Source organism: Adelges cooleyi, unplaced genomic scaffold, assembly GCF_023614345.1.
Source record: "Adelges cooleyi isolate 19-005CV unplaced genomic scaffold, UGA_ACOO_1.1 ACOO_flye_CR_arks_rails_tigmint_CR_PRNA_9, whole genome shotgun sequence".
Taxonomy (NCBI): domain Eukaryota; kingdom Metazoa; phylum Arthropoda; class Insecta; order Hemiptera; family Adelgidae; genus Adelges; species Adelges cooleyi.
This window is the reverse complement of record NW_026096579.1, coordinates 2,193,524-2,213,419: the sequence shown is the minus strand read 5'-3', so window position 1 is coordinate 2,213,419 and position 19,896 is coordinate 2,193,524. Positions and strand designations below refer to the sequence as shown.

The 19,896-nt window shown below is 32.6% G+C and overlaps 1 protein-coding gene across 6 annotated transcripts in view; it reads left to right on the top strand.

Moving 5' to 3' along the window:
• LOC126847120 (insulin-like growth factor 2 mRNA-binding protein 2) overlaps positions 1 to 19,896 on the top strand; it is a 38,305-nt gene that overhangs the window by 7,045 nt on the left and 11,364 nt on the right. For 3 of the 6 annotated variants that reach the window (XM_050587185.1, XM_050587182.1, XM_050587184.1), the window contains exon 3: positions 11,916 to 12,074. The exons of 1 other annotated variant lie outside the window; for it this stretch is intronic. In XM_050587185.1, the coding sequence (XP_050443142.1) occupies positions 11,916 to 12,074 (159 nt within the window). 2 more of the 6 variants (XM_050587188.1, XM_050587187.1) reach the window with 2 other exon arrangements.

Below are 19,896 nucleotides of genomic sequence, written 5' to 3'. Positions count from 1 at the left end.
ACAATATTGTAGACGTACATCTAAGTTGTTTTTTCCTTTGATACTGTAATTAAATACGTTTTTATTATAGTAGTTAAAACGGGGTTTAGGCTTCTGAAATGTGGCGTTAAAGAGAACGCTTAAGGTAAGATGGAGGGATATGGCGACTAACGATGAAAAAGTGTTATTAAAAATATCTATATGGCATTATTATCAATATCAATAAAAAAATAATTAATTAATTTACTGGATATTTACTTAAAAATTATATATGATTAAGTCTTTAGTGATAGGCTAAGGATACAACTAGAAATGAAGAAATGTAAAGAAAAAAAAACAGAAGAGTAGAGTAGAGATTACCTTCAAATTAATCTACGGATTGAAAATGAGAGAGAGAATTAAAAGCAGAAAAAAAGGTGAGTTTTAAACAATGAATACAAATTAAGCTATTAGAGATATCGACAAACCATCGACTTTATTTATGCCGTTTATTACTCACAATTCAAGGCATCCTAAACATTATGCGGTAGTACCACATCTCAAAGCCCTCCAGTTTTTCTTCTCTGTTGTACCTATAATATAGCCTATAGGTCTTACATCTGTAAAAAATGTAGCACTTCACGCATACATATAAACTTTCATACATTTTTTTTCTAGTATGTAATCCAACACTGATTGTTGTAAGTATTTTTTTTTTGCGGAGGAACGTTTTTTTACGTTGTGATATTGTTCTTATAGTATATTTGGTTTACTTCCAATAATTGTTTTTCGTCGTTCTATTTCCAAGATACTTCCAGTATTGTTTTCCTAATAGTAAAAATAACCGCCAACGGCGTTATTTAAAATGTTATGTATGAATATACTTGTGGATTTCAAATTATTAATTTGTGTTTGTATATTCAATGTTGGCATTTTCAATTAATTAAAAATGGTTAAATGTATTTATTACGCGTAGATTAGCGATAAATAGCTTCGTATGATGTAGAGGTAAAACCTATGTTATGAAATATAAATGACAACATGTCCGTTTATAGTATAGTAATTAAGCTTAACATGTATTCGTTGATATTTTCTTTACTATTCATTTTCGATCTTGTTATTCGTATTATTAGGTTGTCAAATCCACTATTATTACATTATACCTGTATATTATCTGTGTAGAATATATGAGAAATATGAATTTTCAACTGATGTCATTTGCCACAATATAGACAAATATTAAAACGTTTTAATACAATTTATTACATCGGTTTACAATGAAATATTTAATATTTTGAAACAAATTGTGTGCATCTTTGTAGAGGTTATATTTTTGGTGCTTGTAAATAGTCGTAAACCGTATTGGTAAAAAATATGTGAAGTTGTTTTGTCGCCATTTTATACAATAAATTATAAAATTTGTAAATACAGTTGATGATTCAACTTTAAAATATTTATTTTTAAGTTATTTGTTTTTGTCTGTAATTCTTTGCATCTCAGTCTATAGACTATAAATCGACACAGCAAGAGTTTTTACCTACATTATTTATTTTAGTATCATATTATGTGTAACATACTACACGCTGAAATTTAGTTTTTTGTGTTAGGAGTATTGTCTCAAATGAAATATTGTATATTATATTTTCTTAAACGCTTAGCCATTCCGGCAAAATACTAAATATTGTACTTATTTTTTTCTTGCAAGTCGTGCGTTTATCGCAAATCGTTAATGTTAAACAATTACTAGGGCTATATTATCCTGTATCATAATATGAAATATATTCATAACCAAACGTGTGAATGTAATGTGCTATTGCTTTTCATATTACATAAATGTTACTCTCTTAATTTATACATCTAATAACATATATGCATTATGCATCATTTAACGTACACGTTAGAATTAATCATTTGACATCCTATAGTAATAAGCACTCTAAAAGAGTTTTTTTCACAGCTTTCCCACAAGTATTTCATATTAAATCATTCGTCGTCATTGTATGCGTGCAATGAGCCGCTAAACATATTTTATAACTGTTGGATTTTGAGGAGAATTCAATTTTAATTCAACCATCATCCACGCATTGGACGCGTGCTTACACATAACCCACCTTGATAAAAAAAATAAAAGATGTGAAGAGATATACGCCGCTCATACATCATATTGTATATTATCATTTTTGTTACAACTAACCGTGTCTGTGAAATTTCACTTTTTTTTTTTGCTCGTATATGTATTATTTTCTTTATTATGTTTATATTTTTTTGCGTATTAAACGCATTGTAAATGATGGTACATTTTTACCCTGTCGTGTATTCGGTAATTTAAATTATGTGCTTTGCCTTTTTCGTGTTATTTTGTCATGAACCTTAAACCGTATATGGAACAACAATGCCACTTTTGATTTATGTCCGGTTTTGTTCTATTCATATTATATTTTTTCTGTTCAATTTAATTGTATACGCGTCTAACGCTTCTTACACAATCAAAAACAGCCAACACTTACCTGCCACAACATAAAATTTATTTTTAGACGTAATGTGTACCAAATCTAATTTTATAATGTTTAATGTTCTTGTGGTGTTTCGGTAATTAATGCAATTTATTAAAAACCATTTGATTTGATAATTCTATTTAAAATTTGAAATTACAAAATTCTTCCCGTGACCAGACATATTTAAATTATAAACATTTATTCCCAAATAAATCATGAACACGCGGTTGCTTCTCAAATAGGTTTGACTACCTATAAACGATAAAATATACTCTCTAAATAATTCTATAGGAAGCATAACCAATGCATCACACGATACACATGACCCTTGGTTTTATATATCATTGTTATTGACAAGCGGTTCCCAAAATTCACATACGCGTTTATTTAAGGGGGATAACGTTTACAAACCGGGTTTGTACCTGTATAATATATAGGTATATTATATTGATTCGTTATCGAATCATCGATTCTCATATTTCAGTTATTGCTAAAATTTTATAATTATTTTGCATTAAATATTTAAGATTGTGTTGACTGTCATTTGTTGATATTATTATGTAATTTATGGGGTACCTATGTTCATTAATAGTTTTGGAAGTCTTTTTAAAAATAAATGAAAACGTTCAAACTGTAAAACCAATACACATAGATAGAGTGCTCATTGGCAAGTACTACAATATTAAAAAAAATTGTTTTAAAAAAAATTGCCACTTGAATTTTTTGGTTTCCCTCCGTGTGCATGTACATATAATATCAGACTGACTGCTCAGACACATAACCTCTTTTTTGATTGGTTATTACAATGGTAATAAATTAATTTAATTTGTGAAAACAATTTTTCTGGTATCACTTTGTTAAAAATTGTTTTTTCATTCTTCTTTTTTGGCTTTTCAGCCCATATAGTCTTCACTGCGTCCACTATAATTCTTATTTTCCACCTTGTTGGTTCTGGGCTTATTAATAGTGCGTATTTCGACACAGGGTTTTTAACGATGTACAGTGGTCAGCTTTACGATCAACATACCTTGGACAAAGGAAATCGAGAACCAGGTTTCATTATACCCTTCACAACATAGTTGAACCTCCGGTTCGGGGGATGCATATCTCTATTAACAATTTTAATCAACTCTGACAGCGAATTAGTTTTATTTTTACTTTAATCTTCTTAATACTACACTCTCACTATACGTTCTTGTATTCGTGCAACCTTTGGCTTAGTAACAGAGATACATAGAAGCGCGAGAAATGAAAATGTACCCGTGTTCTATATATTTTGTAAAGTTTGGAATTTACTTTTTATATTTAAACATTGATTGTTTAGCCGTTTAAACGTTCATATTATTTTTCTCTGATTATCTCAAACAAGTGATGACGAGGGGACGAGCCGTCGAATTATGTAAGTACATTTGTTTATTGCTGACAACTTTTATTGTGATTGGATGGCCCCCCCATTCGTTATTATATAATAATATAGCGTGCGTGTGCTGCAGAACGTACGTCCCGATCCGGTCTCCCCCGTGCGTGGGTGTACGAGCCGACTGGTTGAGCGCGAGCCTTGCACGTACAGCTACATGCGTGGGAGAGTGTACTGTACGCGGAAGAATATGATACGTGCCCTCGTTTAATCCTACGCTCGGCGTGGAAGTCCAGAAATGATTTTGGCTCGGGACACAAAGGCGCAGGTTCATGATTGTCTTGGAACGAGTTCGGCGATGACCACCCCCGCGTTACTTACGTTTGCCACCGAAGGGTTGCTACGTGCGGGACAACTGTGTGAGGGTGATTCTAATATGTTCTAGGTGGGCGTGTGTGGCGTGAGGTGTGCGATGTTTTTTAAAAACTGGTTCCAGTACTTTTCAAAACGGTAAAAAAGGGACTGGACAAAAAGCAGACGCGCATAAGTAACCAAAGGAAAACATATTTTGTAATCGTGATTATTACATTAGGGGTTAACCCTGTAATGCAATTTGGAATTTTTTTATGGCCAATTCAGTATATTAACGTTAAAAATGGGTTGGCGCTTAGACTTTTAAAATCTTTTAAGTTAATATAAAATTCCAGTAATTCAAATTCGAACTGCACTCAACGAAAAACGGCAGTAAAAAATCAATAAGAAAATGTATCATCAAGCTATTACAAATAATAATATATATATATATATATTATATTATATCATTATTTTATTATGAAACATGTATTATTATTTTGACTAATTATTTGTAACGACAAGTAAAATATCTATTAAATTGTTAATTTTTGTTTATAATTTTTAGCTACTTAATCGATTATCTGTTATCGTTTTTAATAAAATGTGTTTTAACACTATTATTATAAAATGCATCACAGAGTTGTAAAAATTAAAAACGTGACTTGTTGACTTTTTTCGAGAGCCTGAAGGAATTTATAAAAGGATTTGAACTTTCATAGCCCTTACTCTAGTTTTGCCAATGATTGTTACCTGAACAATCAATTGAATCGTTTTACTTTGCAATTATGATTTATATCTCATGATTTATGTACCTTCTTAAAATTAAACCGCCAGTTGGGCTTATTTATTGTACCGTTCAGTTAGATACCTCAAGAGATATTATTAGTAGTTCAAACGCGCGTTGCTCAATTATAATCGTACAATTAACGTGCATCCGTTTTCTACCGGGTTAATTTTAACGGAGACCACTCGAATAAAACATATTAAATAATTAGCAACATTAATAATTAACAAAAGTAATTATTACATTTCATGTCAGCTTATTTGGTAAGATTTCGCTACGTATTAAAAACTAATTCCACATTCGCCATTTTATACAATATAATATAATGCACGTTAACGCGTTCGTTCATACGGCATAATGAATGGTGGAAATTCTAATGAAAAAATACAAACCCGTGATTTATTATCGTACGTACCTACTCAAAATGGCGAACGGAACGGATTTCATTACCGGATGCATTATATATTATTATGTGCAGTTAGATATATATTTTTTTTCATACACGTTACCCTTCGGACAGTTCGAGCGTGTATGGGTTGCATCGAGTGTATGTACGGTAACGCTCACGCCGAGTATGACAGCTCAGTATATTTTTGACGGTCTGTATAACGTATATGCCCAGGGTGGAGGGGTGCATAATAGAAACAGCGTACAAAATTCGATAGGCATATTTTTAATTTGTTTCATACGGTGACCGTATCGCATTTAAATAGTACTACTATTGGTTTTCCACCGACGATTCGATAAGATAAAGCCAGCTCTAAAAGATTCCAATATATATATATATATATATATGTCACAGAGACCGAGTAAAACTGTTTCCATCTTATCGAGCAATATAAAAATATAATAATCAAGTATAAGGTTTTCTTAGCCCGAAATATTTGAAGAAAAAAAAATGTATACTTAGGGATGAACTCGAGAGTGTGCGTTACATTTTATAGTATACATTTATGTGAAAAATTATGTTTTATTTTCTGCCAAATATTTAAACAATCTTACACAATCTTTGATGTAATTAACAAATTATTAATTATTTGATTTTGCTTTAAAATATATTATCTAAATATACATTTCTTTATAGACACTTGGTAATATTGGTGCTATACACGTCATAATGCGGTTTCACATTTACGTTCCTAACCAAAAGTATACTCAGAAATTGAAAACGTTACCAAGCTAAAATTTACATTATATTTTGTTACAACTACAAGAAATGTAGATTAAAATTATTAATAGTATGATATTCTGATGCTTAACTGATTTTTGAACTTGTAAAAAAAGCCATTAAAACCATTTTAAAGTTGTTTCGCTTTTTAGAACGATATAAACGTTTTGTTCTAAGAAAAAACATTATTTTTTTTTAACAATGCTTGTATGCTGCTCTTTATGTGCTGTTGAGTTAAAGTGTGCGATTATTATATAGAGCAATTTTAAGTTTTCACTTTATGATCGTAGTTACTTATTTGAAATTTTAACGTTGTTATCCGGTATTCAAAACGTTTTGCTCGTTATATTATAAATGAAATAGTCCATTATGGAATATTCCAGTGTAACAGTGTTTCTAGTGCCACATGAGTGCTAACTCATCGGACACCTGCCTCATGTGCACATATGTGCTACCATTTGGAAATGTGCAGCATTTCATTCATTTTGGAAATGAAATAATGCACGTACAACATATTACACTAACATCGTGTTTCATATTAGGCATTTGTTGAGCTCGTTATGAACACTGTGTTGACTGTAACGGTGTAATGTATTAGTTAGTGGTCATCAAACACTGAACAATGACCAATGAACATAGTCCTTCTTTTAATAATGAAAAAACGATATGTTGTTGATTTTGATTTTTTCGTCAAATATGTAGGTACAGTTCGAAGTAGGTAAACCGTCGACCCAATATTGCTTTATATGGTTTGGTCCGATTTCATTTATGGGAATGGTTTTTCTATGCATTCAGGTAAATACATGTCTTCAGGATATTCCGTTATTAGACTTATATACCTGCGCTGTCCTGTTGGTTTGATCATAATAATATGTTTGCCTTGTCCCTCGATCAAAGGTCGCAATACGGTTTAACGTTTTTTTCCTTTTTAATACAACCGAAAATATAATTTGTATTAGTTCGGTACATCTACATACAAAACATCCGGCTTATGCTAGGAATTTGGGAGCCTCGGGTTCGTAAAAGGTTAGGTTAGGTCCGATTATAATTTTGACGGTTTGACGATAACACTATTAACAATGTATATGAACACAAAAATGTTTTAAAATGAAAATTCTGTACCAGTCTACATAATTTAAAGTAATATCTCGTTGGAATCTTTATAGCATAGCGGCTAATTTGAATTTTGCAATTTTTTTCTTTGTCGTGTTTTTGTATTAATATTTGAAAATTAGAAACTAGCTTTGTATTTGTATACTAAAATTCTATTCGATTTTCAAATGTTAAATCGTCAATTATTAAGTACTTAAAAAAGTATTTAAATGAACACCAATTTCATTTGTATTGTAAAATGTATAAAGAAACACTTGTACACTGTAATTGCCGTTCTCACCAATGTAGTTTAAAAAAATTTAATATTGTTTAACAAAATTAAAATTATTCGGTGCAATCTAAAAGAGCGCAGTTTTATTTTAATTACCTGAAATTACTTTGCCTATAATAGCACACCCCGTGGTTATCAGCAAATTATTTTCTTTATTCGATTGAGTAATTTTAAAATCCATTTGCACATTAATTAAATTTAAACTATTTTATGCTTTGTTAAAAACTTTGGTAAGTACCGAGTTATAAAAATGATTGTATCGTGACAAATCATTTAATACGGAAATATCTAAAACAAATTATATGAAAAGAACTATATAAATGTATAAACAGCTCCCCCAAAAGTTCGTTGACTTTCTCGAGTATGTAACAGACTTTTGCGGGGGTCTGTAAATACAGTGATTTAAATTGGGCTCGACAGTAAACTTTGTATAAAATAATTATTTTAGCTAAAACAATTTTAAATGAAGTCTATTATTTATAAAAAAACAAAATAGTTGTTATTAATAATATCAATAGTTAATACAATATTGATGAAATAGTGCACATTGCATGTCATAAATGCACTTAGTTATCGATATTTATATTATACTATACATATTGTGGTGTTGTTTAGACTATATTTTCATGTTCTTTGGCATTATCAATTTGTGCTCTTTTCGGCTAATGTTTGGCTAAATGTGCTTTCGGATAACGCTCAAATTATTGTCTATATTACATAAATGTTAAACCAAACTGGTGGCAAGAACGGTCATAAGTCGGGTTCAAAATGAAATTGTCGTTATACCATAAGATAACAATAGTCCGAGATGAGTAAAATACAGTACTTTTTTTTAGACTAAATAATAAATTAAATAATTTTAAAGAGAAAAATATAAAGTACAGTATTTGATGTATAATTTTACCCGTATTTTTATTATATGTAATAAAGTTATAAGTAATTGAAATATTACTAAGTAATTTTATGTTTTAACTGGAGCTAAGAAGGTATTGGTTTTAGAATGATGTGTTTTTAATCTGCCGACTTCTTTATGTACCAAGATTTGTTTCGATCAGAAATATTTACCAGAAAGTTATTTTTTGAAAGCCAAAAATTTGAAAAACTCTTCCCCGTAGATTATTACCGTAAAAAATTACACATTATAACTTTTTAAAAATGTCAAATTAATTACTAATATATGTGTGGTGTGTTCATAGTTACAGTTCTACCGATTTACAGTGAAATCCCCAAGAAAATTGTGTTCCCTATCCTCTAGTAACGGTAGAAACTTATTTTTTTTTGCATTTATAAACGTAGTACAATGTATTTGAATTTAAGATTTGAAAATTAGACCGTAGATATATCTAATATATTTTTCTTAGAGTAATCTATGAATCCGGCTGATTATATAGTAAATACACAGTATTATACATTTTATATACAAATAGCACCTACAGTTTCGCAATGATGCGAATACTTAAAAGTGATTTTATGACTTTCAGTGTTAGGTAATGGTTCCTAAAGACTTGTGATCTCTCCGTTTTCCACTATGCTAGTATTTTGTAAATAATAATTTCGATGAGTTTAGATTAGTAATAAACGAATAATATCTCTAGTCAGTTTTAACAGACAAAATATATGACGTATAATGAAACATATATTTTTTTTATGTATTCCATTAAATGGAAAAATTACAATTATTAATTTCACAATTAGGGACTATAATACATACAGTTTTAATACCAGAGTACAATTATTTTAAGGCACGAATAAAAAGAGTATTCTGTACTTTGAAAGACAAAATACTAATTGACATAAAAATATTTTAAATATTCGTATTTCAAAATTTGCCCATTACTGGCGGAGAATTTTTGTAGAATTTGGCAAACAAAAGTAACTATGACGGCAATAATTATTAAACTTTTCCGTACATTCAGTATATCCCTTGACGTATAAATAGAATAATTATTTTGTGTTTGTTTCTTTGCGGTTTTTTTTTCTCATTTTTTCTTATGAATTTCCAACAATGATTTGGCTGAAGTACAAACCGTGTAGATATGGGATATTATTTTTAATCTACATTTCCGTGACCTCGACGGGTTAGGTTACATTAATTAATCCAAAACGAAGTATACCTACATAAAATAATATGTTATACTTGTTATGAATTTGTTTTTATCTATAAACTGAAATCTAAATCGCCTGTTACACCGGAATGGTGGTGTCATGGCATGTGCGCCCTTCCACCAATGTTTGCGCCAATAATGAATGGTGTGAGCGCGTAGCAATAACATATTATTGCAAAATAAAAATAAAAAGCAACCAACAAAATTAACAATATTATTATTGAATGGACGGCGGAGAGGGTTTGGTGAACGCGTCGCGCTGCGGTGCATACATCGCATTATAATATTACATTATATTATTGTGTACGTGTATATATATATATATATATATATGTATATAAATATATTATTGTATGCACACGCCGATGGGTTACCGCTGCCGCCGATGTAGTTGGCCACACTGCGTTTCTCATATATTTTAGTGGTTCGGACGAGTTTTAAGAATTTTTTTCTGCTCTCCCTCTCTCTGTCTACCGCGGCCCGTCCGTCCGTATCGTTGTTTTTGCGCCGTGCGCTCCGACCACCGAATTCTCGCCGACACACAAAATAAACACACACACACGATATTATTAAACATAATATGATATTTTCATACTTAAATACTCGAAAATGACGAATTAATAATCTTTAATTAATATAATTACGGTACGATCTATCGTCCGCCGACGCAGTGTTTTAAAAAATCCTAGACCGGTCCGCTTATACATACTCCAAAAACCGTCGTCGTCTTCATCGTAATTAGGTTTTTAATTTTTTTTTTTTTTTTTTAAGTATTACCTAATTATTTATAAATAAACAACAATAATAATATAATATAGTTTGTCGTGTTCCTCTTTCTTTTTTTGTGACGTGGTGTGTGTGTGCGTGATCTTTACTCTGTGCGCGTAACATCGTCGTCGCCATCACAATAGTAATAATTCTTGTGAGTGTTATTTGTTTTGTTACCTATTATTATTTTTGATTAATAAAATAATGTGTAATATATTTTGTATCTCGAACGTCGACGTTCTGCCCGAGTCCGTTTGCTGCGTTTTTTCTTAAACAACAAAATGTCGATTTATTATTACATCCGCTTGTCGTTAAACGTTTAGCCGCCGCGTGTCCGGTGCGCGTCCGCTTGTGGGTTCTAATTCCAAATTAATATTTATATTTGTTTTCCCACTTGGTTAATTGAAACGATAATAATGAATTATCATTACTACATGTACTTTGGATCAATCGCGTGCTGTGGTATCAACGCTGGTAGTAGTACGCCGGCTTTACGGTATTCAATTATCGTTGCCCTTTATTTTTTAACAATAATAGCGGTATGCCTATTTAATATTGTTATCAACGTCGTTAGCAATGTTGATGATAGCAGTAATAACAATAATATTATATTAATGTAATATTTTCGTTTGTAATCGTCGAACGGGCCGAAGCCGTTCCCCTCCTTAGTCACATTTCCCACACGTGGCTTACGCGCGCGAGCATTCCGATCGAACTCCACCCCTCAGGTGACGTTCACGGCGGTCGATGCCTTCTCCTCCCGGCCGTCCAACATTACTAACCGGCAACCGCCGCCGTAGCTGCCGGTCGAACGCACGCACATTCTTTGCCCGTGACTGTGTGTGTACGGGATATTGTATACATATATTATTATAATATAATATAGTATAATATACATTGTGTTTTGTACGTTGCTATTAAGCTCGATCGGCGGCAAGGGTTGGGAAAAAAATCGAACGGAAACCAAAGGAGGGCGGTGACACCGGATATATACGTGTGCTAAACGTGCCGCGACAAAAGATCTATAATTATAAATAATATTGTTATCGTTAACGAAGTATTGTTTTTTTGCGTCTAACCCCGGAGCTTTTAATAAAGAGCGCGAAGTCGGCGGCGGGAAATGTGGACGACAGGCACCGCTATGGCGACGACCAACAAGTCTCGCGTCCAACGGTACCCACGTCGACTTACTGCGGCGGCGGCGGTAGTAATCTCGGGACAAATGCCGGCAACACCGTTTTCCACTTGCTGCCGCTTAAATATCCACGCGGTCCCCTCGAATACTTGGCTTTCGACATAATAATAATAATAATAATAATAGTATAATCTAATACTATCTACTAACATTGAACGATCGTTCTGTAATTTATTGTTATACCCACGCTGCTGGCGGCGCCCCGTATAAATGCCGCTTCCGTTACGCTTGTAGAGTGTCCCCGCGGTCCGTAGTCATCAACGCAGCGCACGCAGCATCGGCACCGGCTCTCCTTGTACAACACTTGCAAAAGACACCAACTAAAATGTTTGTCGTTCCGTGTTTAGTAATACTGCCAATACTCCGTACACCGTAAACACACACATGATAATGACCCCCAACGACATGGACCAAAGTCAACAGGCCAACCAAGGAAATACGCAAGATTACAACGGTTACGCTTACAACCAAAGCGCTCAGTTTCAACAGAGACAGGCTGTCCAAAGGTAATTAAAAAAAAATCGGTTCTTTACACATATACACACATATTAGTATCATAATATTCTTATCTCTATCACAGCAATAATTGTTGTATAATATATTGTATGTATAATATATTGTATCTTATACTAAACCCGAAGTGATTGATAAATCTAAATCATAATGCACCTATAAAATTACATATTGTAACAAGACAAACGTTTATAACAAGAAAATATGTACTAATAATTGTCTAAATCGATCAATTGAATGTAATGTAGACTTATTTATACTATTTAATACTTTTTGCTATTGTACAAGTTCCAGAAATTTATAACTAGAAATGTTTTGAAAAATTTCAAAAAAATGTTTGTATATGAATAATTAGAATAAATGTACATAAGTACATAATACATAATTTTATATAGATGTGTATAATAGCAAAACTATGCAAAAATTATTTTCTAAAACTGTTTAAAATTAATTTTAAATTGATAAATAACAAAAATATTTAATAACCATTATCTAATAAGTATAGGTTTAAAAATAATAATAATGTATATAATATAAGATTAGCGTTTTTTTCGAAAAAAGTATTGCTAGGGATATTTGAGCATAAAATAATGATTACGAATGTAAGCCTAATGCTGGAGTGAGAGAAATGTTCGAGGAGCTTGACATAATAGGGATTTTAAAAGTCGAAGAATTAGCAGGGCAGGGTACGTGTGGAGAGCCGAGGGCCTGCTGGTACATAAGTTCTCAATGTAGAAACCAGATGGAACAAGACCTGAGACAATGTAGATTGACTGAGTTTGTGAGGACTTTTTATGAAAGCAATGGATGCGCGTAATAGTAGTGGCAGTGAGCCCGCGAGGCTTGCAATAAGCCAGAAAAATAGTTGTAATCAAGTCATGTGTTTACAGGTCGACCAATTAAAAACAAATTTTCAGAAATGTTGAAATTTCCAAAATAAAAAAATGAACGTTTACGCTGTCCTTTTGCGTAAAGCGTATGTGTAAAATATTATCGTGTTTAATATTGTAATTTATAATAACTCGCATGTGGTGGTTATCACGGCGTTTGGACCAATGGCGGTTGTTGTAGAGCATATAGTAGGGGCACGTGACAGACAAATGAATACTCATATCGGGGCTTTTTCGCTTAGGGTCGCAGTCGCTCCCTACAATGGCGGCGGCAGCAGTGACGAAACCCTTGTTATTTTTGCCTGACCGTGTATGAATATTGTCCGGTTATGAGTTTTGACGGCGTGCCGCCGTTCATTGGATCATTATTTTTTCTTAGGACCTTTGCGATTTTCGGCCAACAGGTGTACGTTAAATAATTTTTTTTTTGCTAGAAAAACTAATGATGTATTCGGTATTTGCGATTGTGTCCACATTATTTTCGTATGGAATTTGAATAGTGTGATTGCCACGTTCCAGGGCGGTTTCGTCGCCGTTATTGTAATATGTACATATAATTAGAGAACCTGGCCAGAAATAATACACGTCTGCAGTAGGGTTTTGCCAAATTTTTTGTCCTGTAATTTTTTTCCTGTGTTTTAATCGCATATCTTCTCGTCGCGTTTCTCGTTCGCTCGGGCTAACGATCTGAAAATAACATGTGTTACATATATATATGTATATTATATATACACCCAACGTATACGCACGCGATCCGACCGACTGTTGCCGGGTCTCGATATAGAACTCTCGGCGTCTGTATTAATAAGTTTGCCCGGCACCGTCGCGTCGGCGTTCGCTTGTGTGGAAAACGCGATACGTCTACGGTGATTTTCCACTGACACTTAATAATTACAAATTTTTGTGTGTCGAGTAAAAAATAACTAATAATTTCTCAAAAAAAAAAAAAGTTGTATTTCTGCGAACCTGTTCTGGCGCGGGCCATGTCGGCTGGCTGGCTGGCGTGCATGCATATGTTATTTTGGCTGTGGTCAATGACCGGAAGTCATATTTGAAACGCAATTGAAGCCGGCCGCCACCGCAACGAGTAAACGCGCATAAAAATGGAATGCAGCTGCTGTATCAACTTTCTTTATGAACGTGGGTAGTAAAAAAAAAAAAAATTTAAGTAGTCTTCTTTTTTTTTTTTTTTGCAGTCGCGGTCTCTCCCTGTATACGAATAGTGTAAAAAGTAGTGTTTTTATGGCTTATGCGCTCCATACTACTAAAATTGAAAAAAAAGAAACATTGTATGTGTCCAATGCGGTTAAAAAAGCTATAGCAGTAAATCAAGATTGCAGTATTTGTCAGTCGAAAACCGGATCGATTTCCACGGAGTTCCCTTTCGTAAACCGACGCGAATAATAAAAATTAAATATGAATAATAATAATTATAATCTAAGATTTTTCCGACAATATTCCAAATCATTTAGCCGAGTTACTACACAATTGTTTGTGCTTGCATAAACGGTTTTGATAACGGCGGTGTTATGATTGTTATAACATAAAGTGATTTACCATTTACTTATTATTGACACTTATTAAGACATTGCTAAATAAAGTAATTTTACACTTTTTTCCTACGGAACTACTGAACTCCCCCTTCCCCTTCTTGGAGTCATATAATAAATTATTTTACGCAAATTTAATTTTAATATACAAATATAATCAAAGTGATGTAATCAAACAAATATTTATGTATTATATATTTATAAAATCGATTTTAATTAAGTCATAAAAACAAATTCCTAACTTATTATTATCTCAAGGTTACTATTTACTTCAATTGCATAACGACTTCCTGAATTTCAAAATTACATTTTTGCTTGTGAAATTTCCCTTTTAATGAAAATGAGAATTCATATAATATTCGAGTGTGATGTATGACTCTCACTATGCAAATGCAATATTGTTACAAGCCTAAATTGAACAGAATTCCGACTAATGAATTCTGATTTCTAGGTCTAATCTTGACATTGCTTTAACTTGCCTATAAGATAATAATTTAAAATTTGGTCAATGCGCTTCATTACATACAAAAGCCAGATTTTCTTAAACCGAGATCAGGAATTTTCCTAATGATAAAATCGTTTTTTCTCGAGGAATTGTGGATTGCGTCGAGTTCCTGTTGATAGTATATACTACTTCCATGGTACGTGTACTTGGAAACATTAATAGAAGTACTGTTGTTGGTGTATAATAATTTTGTAATGGCAGCAAAACGTGTGTCAAAAGAAACTAATCACGGGTTTCGCAGAACACTTAATTACCTTTTGACAAACTTAATATTTTAAGACTTCAGAAAGGGAAGCCAACATAAAGCCAGTTTACTAGTCTATACGCTCATACCGTTTGAATACTATCGTCCTGTGTGTAACTACTAACTATAGGCAAAGGTTAGGCATACAACTAAAAACATTTAATCACGTTTTTAAAATAATTTTAGATAATTCATTTGTGTTTCTACATTGAGCTGACTGACAGTCGTCTTACCACACCAATGGCGTATTTATAATTTTCTTCTAGGAAGCAAAAATATAATGTGACCCCTTAACCCCTTTGTAGAAGGCCTTTATGGCCGAACCGGAAAAAGCTGTACCATGTTTTTTTAATTTATACGCAATGCTAGGAACGGTTTATTGTTTTGATGTTTCAATCAAATAAAATACATTTAGTCCATTTTGCTTTTTACCAGACAATGTTTGTTAGATAAAAAAGGTGATTTAAAGTATAGATTGGTTCACATTTATTTATTAAATATAACATAATAAAAATTGCTGTGACATTCTTCTAAAACTTAATAATATTTTTATGTTTACAACATTTATATTAAATCAATACATTTTTAATAGGTAATTTTTTATACAAAAATAAAAACTGGGGGATCAATTTGATCACCCTCTGTAATTACGCCACTGCTACAATTCTTAGCCATGGTAAATGTATTAAAAGCCCAAATTAAATTATGTTAACATTTCATAAAATGTAATAATGTATTGTTAATCTGAGTATACATCATTGTCAAACATTGCTCTGAAAATTAAAATGTTTAAAAGTAAACGCACTCAAATAGTTATAAATTTAAAAATAATATATTATATCTTTAAAAATCGAGTTTTTTTGAACATTATAAAAAATATATTATCAAAGAGCCATTTATCTAAAATATTGTTATGAGGAATGTTGGCAATTTTATGGTTTTACAATAGTTTTTTGACAATGATTGTTTGATATTTTTTTTTGTATTCATCTAAAACAACAGCTAGCTTCAACACGAGGATGTATTTTTTTTCTACATATTATTTGGCGACACATTAGAGTACATTTAAAAAATTTCTTTAATTATCAAAGATTTGGACGATATTACATTAATTTGTTTTGTATTTTTAATATTTACGGACAAAATGTGCGTGACCAATTATTAATTTTAGTCTAGGCGACCGAGATACACCTAGTATCGGTGAATCATGCATGTCAGTAGTTGAATTGATTTACGCGTAACATGTTATTATGCGTTAAAAATGAAAAATACTTTACATAGTAGTTTGTCTAACTGCAAAACCCATTAGATGTCTGTTAGTTTTTCTTTTATTAATCTCTGTTCTCGCTTCAGCAACATATTTGGCAACAAACCCACTTTGGCGTGGACGGTGGTTGTCGCCGAAAGTGCGTTTGTTTTGAAAAACAAGTAGCAAAATAATGTTAAAAAATTTGAAAATTAAATTGTTGGCATAATATAATTGCGTCACTCATATTCATAATAGTTTTGTTGATGTTAAAAATATAGAGAAAATGGCGGCGTGGTGACGGATGGCCGCCAGATAGATGCGTCTGTCAGTAGCTAGGTGCTTGCGCGTACATATATTATGTATGTTTAATAAATTATGTATACATATATTGTGTATTAATCGATAGCGAATGTTATGGCGGTGGTCAATGTTTCGCGTACCACCAACCCCTCTTCACCTGGACCGACCCGGCGTCGCCGACCGCTCTATAAAAAATTGTATAACAATAACGGTACGTGCGCTAAAATAAAAAAATAATAATAAGCGGTACGAACGGTGGCGTGGGTGGAAAACAACGCCAAAAGTGTAGTGGCCCCTTTTTATGTCGAGTGCGGACCGCCGCCACTACCCCCTACCGTCGTAATCCGTATGCGTTGTGGACAAAATATCACAATGGGGCACGCGCCCATGCGGGGGTGGATGCTGGATGCTGGATAGGCCACGTTAGGAACACGGTGTGGCCAGCGGCCGGTGGACATCACGTGCCCTCGCGCGCCGCCTACTACGGCAATGATGCGCGGGGGGAAGAAGCGAGAGGAAAAAAATTGCGCGTGGGACGGCCTCTACTTCCTCCTCCCCCTCAAAGCCGTGGTGTGTGTAATCGGGGATTGTACACAATACTGCATTATATGCCAATCTCGTGCACGGTCATTTTCGGAGGCGTCCCTTTTTCATAAATTATGCGTGCGGATCCCGACCGGTCAACCGCCCCCGCGCCAAAGCCGGTCGGTACGTACCATTCCGGTTTCTCACGTTCTCCAATTGCAACCTCATAAATCTGTATAATGATTACAAAACTGTAATATTTTACCTTATTGAAATTGCCGATTTACGGATGCAATAGTGAGAACTACATAAAACTGTTGCAAAACAAATGTACACGTTTAATAAAGGTTCTTTATAAACGAATCACGGTCACTAAAATATGATGTTTAGCTGACTGTAAGTTGGTTGATTCTTATTTTAACTTTTTTTTGAAAAGTTTGTAGTTCTCACTTCCTGGATATTTGTATTACTATTTTTAAAAAAAGTGTATCAAGTTTGAACGAAAAGCTTACCTTTAAAGTTCTCAACTTGAATCACTCACAAATTATTTTGTTGGAACTCTACATTTATCTGGGTTATTGACATAAACTACCATAGAAAACAAATATTAAACCCGTTGAAAAGCGATCAGAAATACAAATCTAGACCAAATACTGTAAAGTACTCTTGCCCAATTGAGAAATATATCTTTTAGAATCATTTAGCATTTATCTGAAACTTTTAAATAAAATGTTTAATTGAAGAAATAGATTGTTCTTATTTTTTTGAGTTTTTTCTATTGATATTTTAATATATTTTGTTTTTATTAAAATCGCCAAGTTAAGAAAACGATCGTTTTTATATTTTACTTCGGCCCCAATGAAATAATACCCGACCTTACTTCGGTTGAAACTGTTGTTGACGACTTTTAGGACTTATACGTTAGGTGTTTCGAAGGATTTGCGGCGCTTGTTCAAATCGTTCAATTTCTGTATACCCTTGTTTTGCATAGTAATAAAGACATTGAGACGGTGAGCTGTTAAATTGCCTACAGCAAGAGGGTGCTTGTTTACCTTAAACCGCGCATAATAATGTAATCCAGCGAAATTCAATAATCGCATAATTGTATGTTACCAATGTTTAACTTTTTCAATTTTATTAGTACCGTGTAATAATAATCGTAAAACATGTTTTAATCATTGGGTTTAGTTATTACTTATTTACGTGCCATTGGACTGTTGTCCGTCCGCCTATTCACGTGTAACGAGCCGGAAGATGTAGTTAATATTAATATTATTAGTGTAGTACGCTTTATCGAAAGTACGACGATAACGCGGTTATTGTACTGTAAATTGTAAAAAAAAGAATAAAATAGCCTATGGATAAAACATTTAATCATTTTTAGTATGTTGTTGCAGCGGTAACCGATCGTTGTACTCGACATTTTTATCCTTGTATATAAATATACATTATTATATATTAAATAATATATGATAATTGTTTATATGCACTGTTTATATTACACCTTCTGCGTGACTAAATAGTGAAAATAAAATATCACTCAAACGGTTGCTTCGATTAAATAATCAAAGATCAAAGAATAATGTGTGCAGTGATATTATGTTTATGTGTTGTTAATACGACAAGTTTGTTTGGTGGTTAAATATAATGTATAATAATATAATGTTATAAGAATAGTGAAGACTTAAATGTATAATAATATTACCGGTGGTACCTACGCGTTTCTCCACTTGAGGTGACCTTGACCTTAGAGTGTTTAACTCGATTAGAATGTTATCGAGACCAGATGAGTGGCGCGTTGAGATTGTATTTTACTATTGTAACATTATATTATATTATATTACTATTTATTTATTGAAATGCGACGTGACTTAACTATTACTTATCCAATACTATTCAGCCGTTTAAAGGTCCCCAATGAAACCTATCGTTCAGCTTGTGTGCAACAATAATCACCGGGAATTTACGATTTAATGGGTTTATACAAGTGTTTTTTTTTTACCTCGATGATAAGCAAAAATTTGACCGGTTTCCTTTAAAATTTCAGTGTGTTCTACTTTCGATTTTGAAACCATATTTTTAGTCATGCAAAGAATTTTGTAATACCTTAATGAGTCATGATGGTGGTACCTACTATTTTATATGTAAGAACAAAACGCAAAGTGCTAAACAAATTCTAAAAGAACGCATGTCGTTGTTTTAATTAGGCTGTTTTAAGAATATTTTCTTACAAATAGAATTTAGGAGTCCAAAAAAAAGTTTTTCGCTATCGCAATAGTTACCTATTTTTTTAATACATATTTTAGTGTTAACATTTTTGGAATTGTGATAGGTTGGCTGTTTAAAAGTTGATTTAACTATTAATTGTAAAAATTGCTGTTTTTGTTCATTGATCTTCATATTAATTAATTCTACGGACGTGCCTTTGGTCAAGGTGACCTAATGTCACTTTGAGTTACTTTTGTAAAATGAGCACACGAGCCTTAGTTTTAAATTAATCAATAATGTATTGAGCCAATGGAAATGAACCTTTCTTTTAAATAATAAATGTG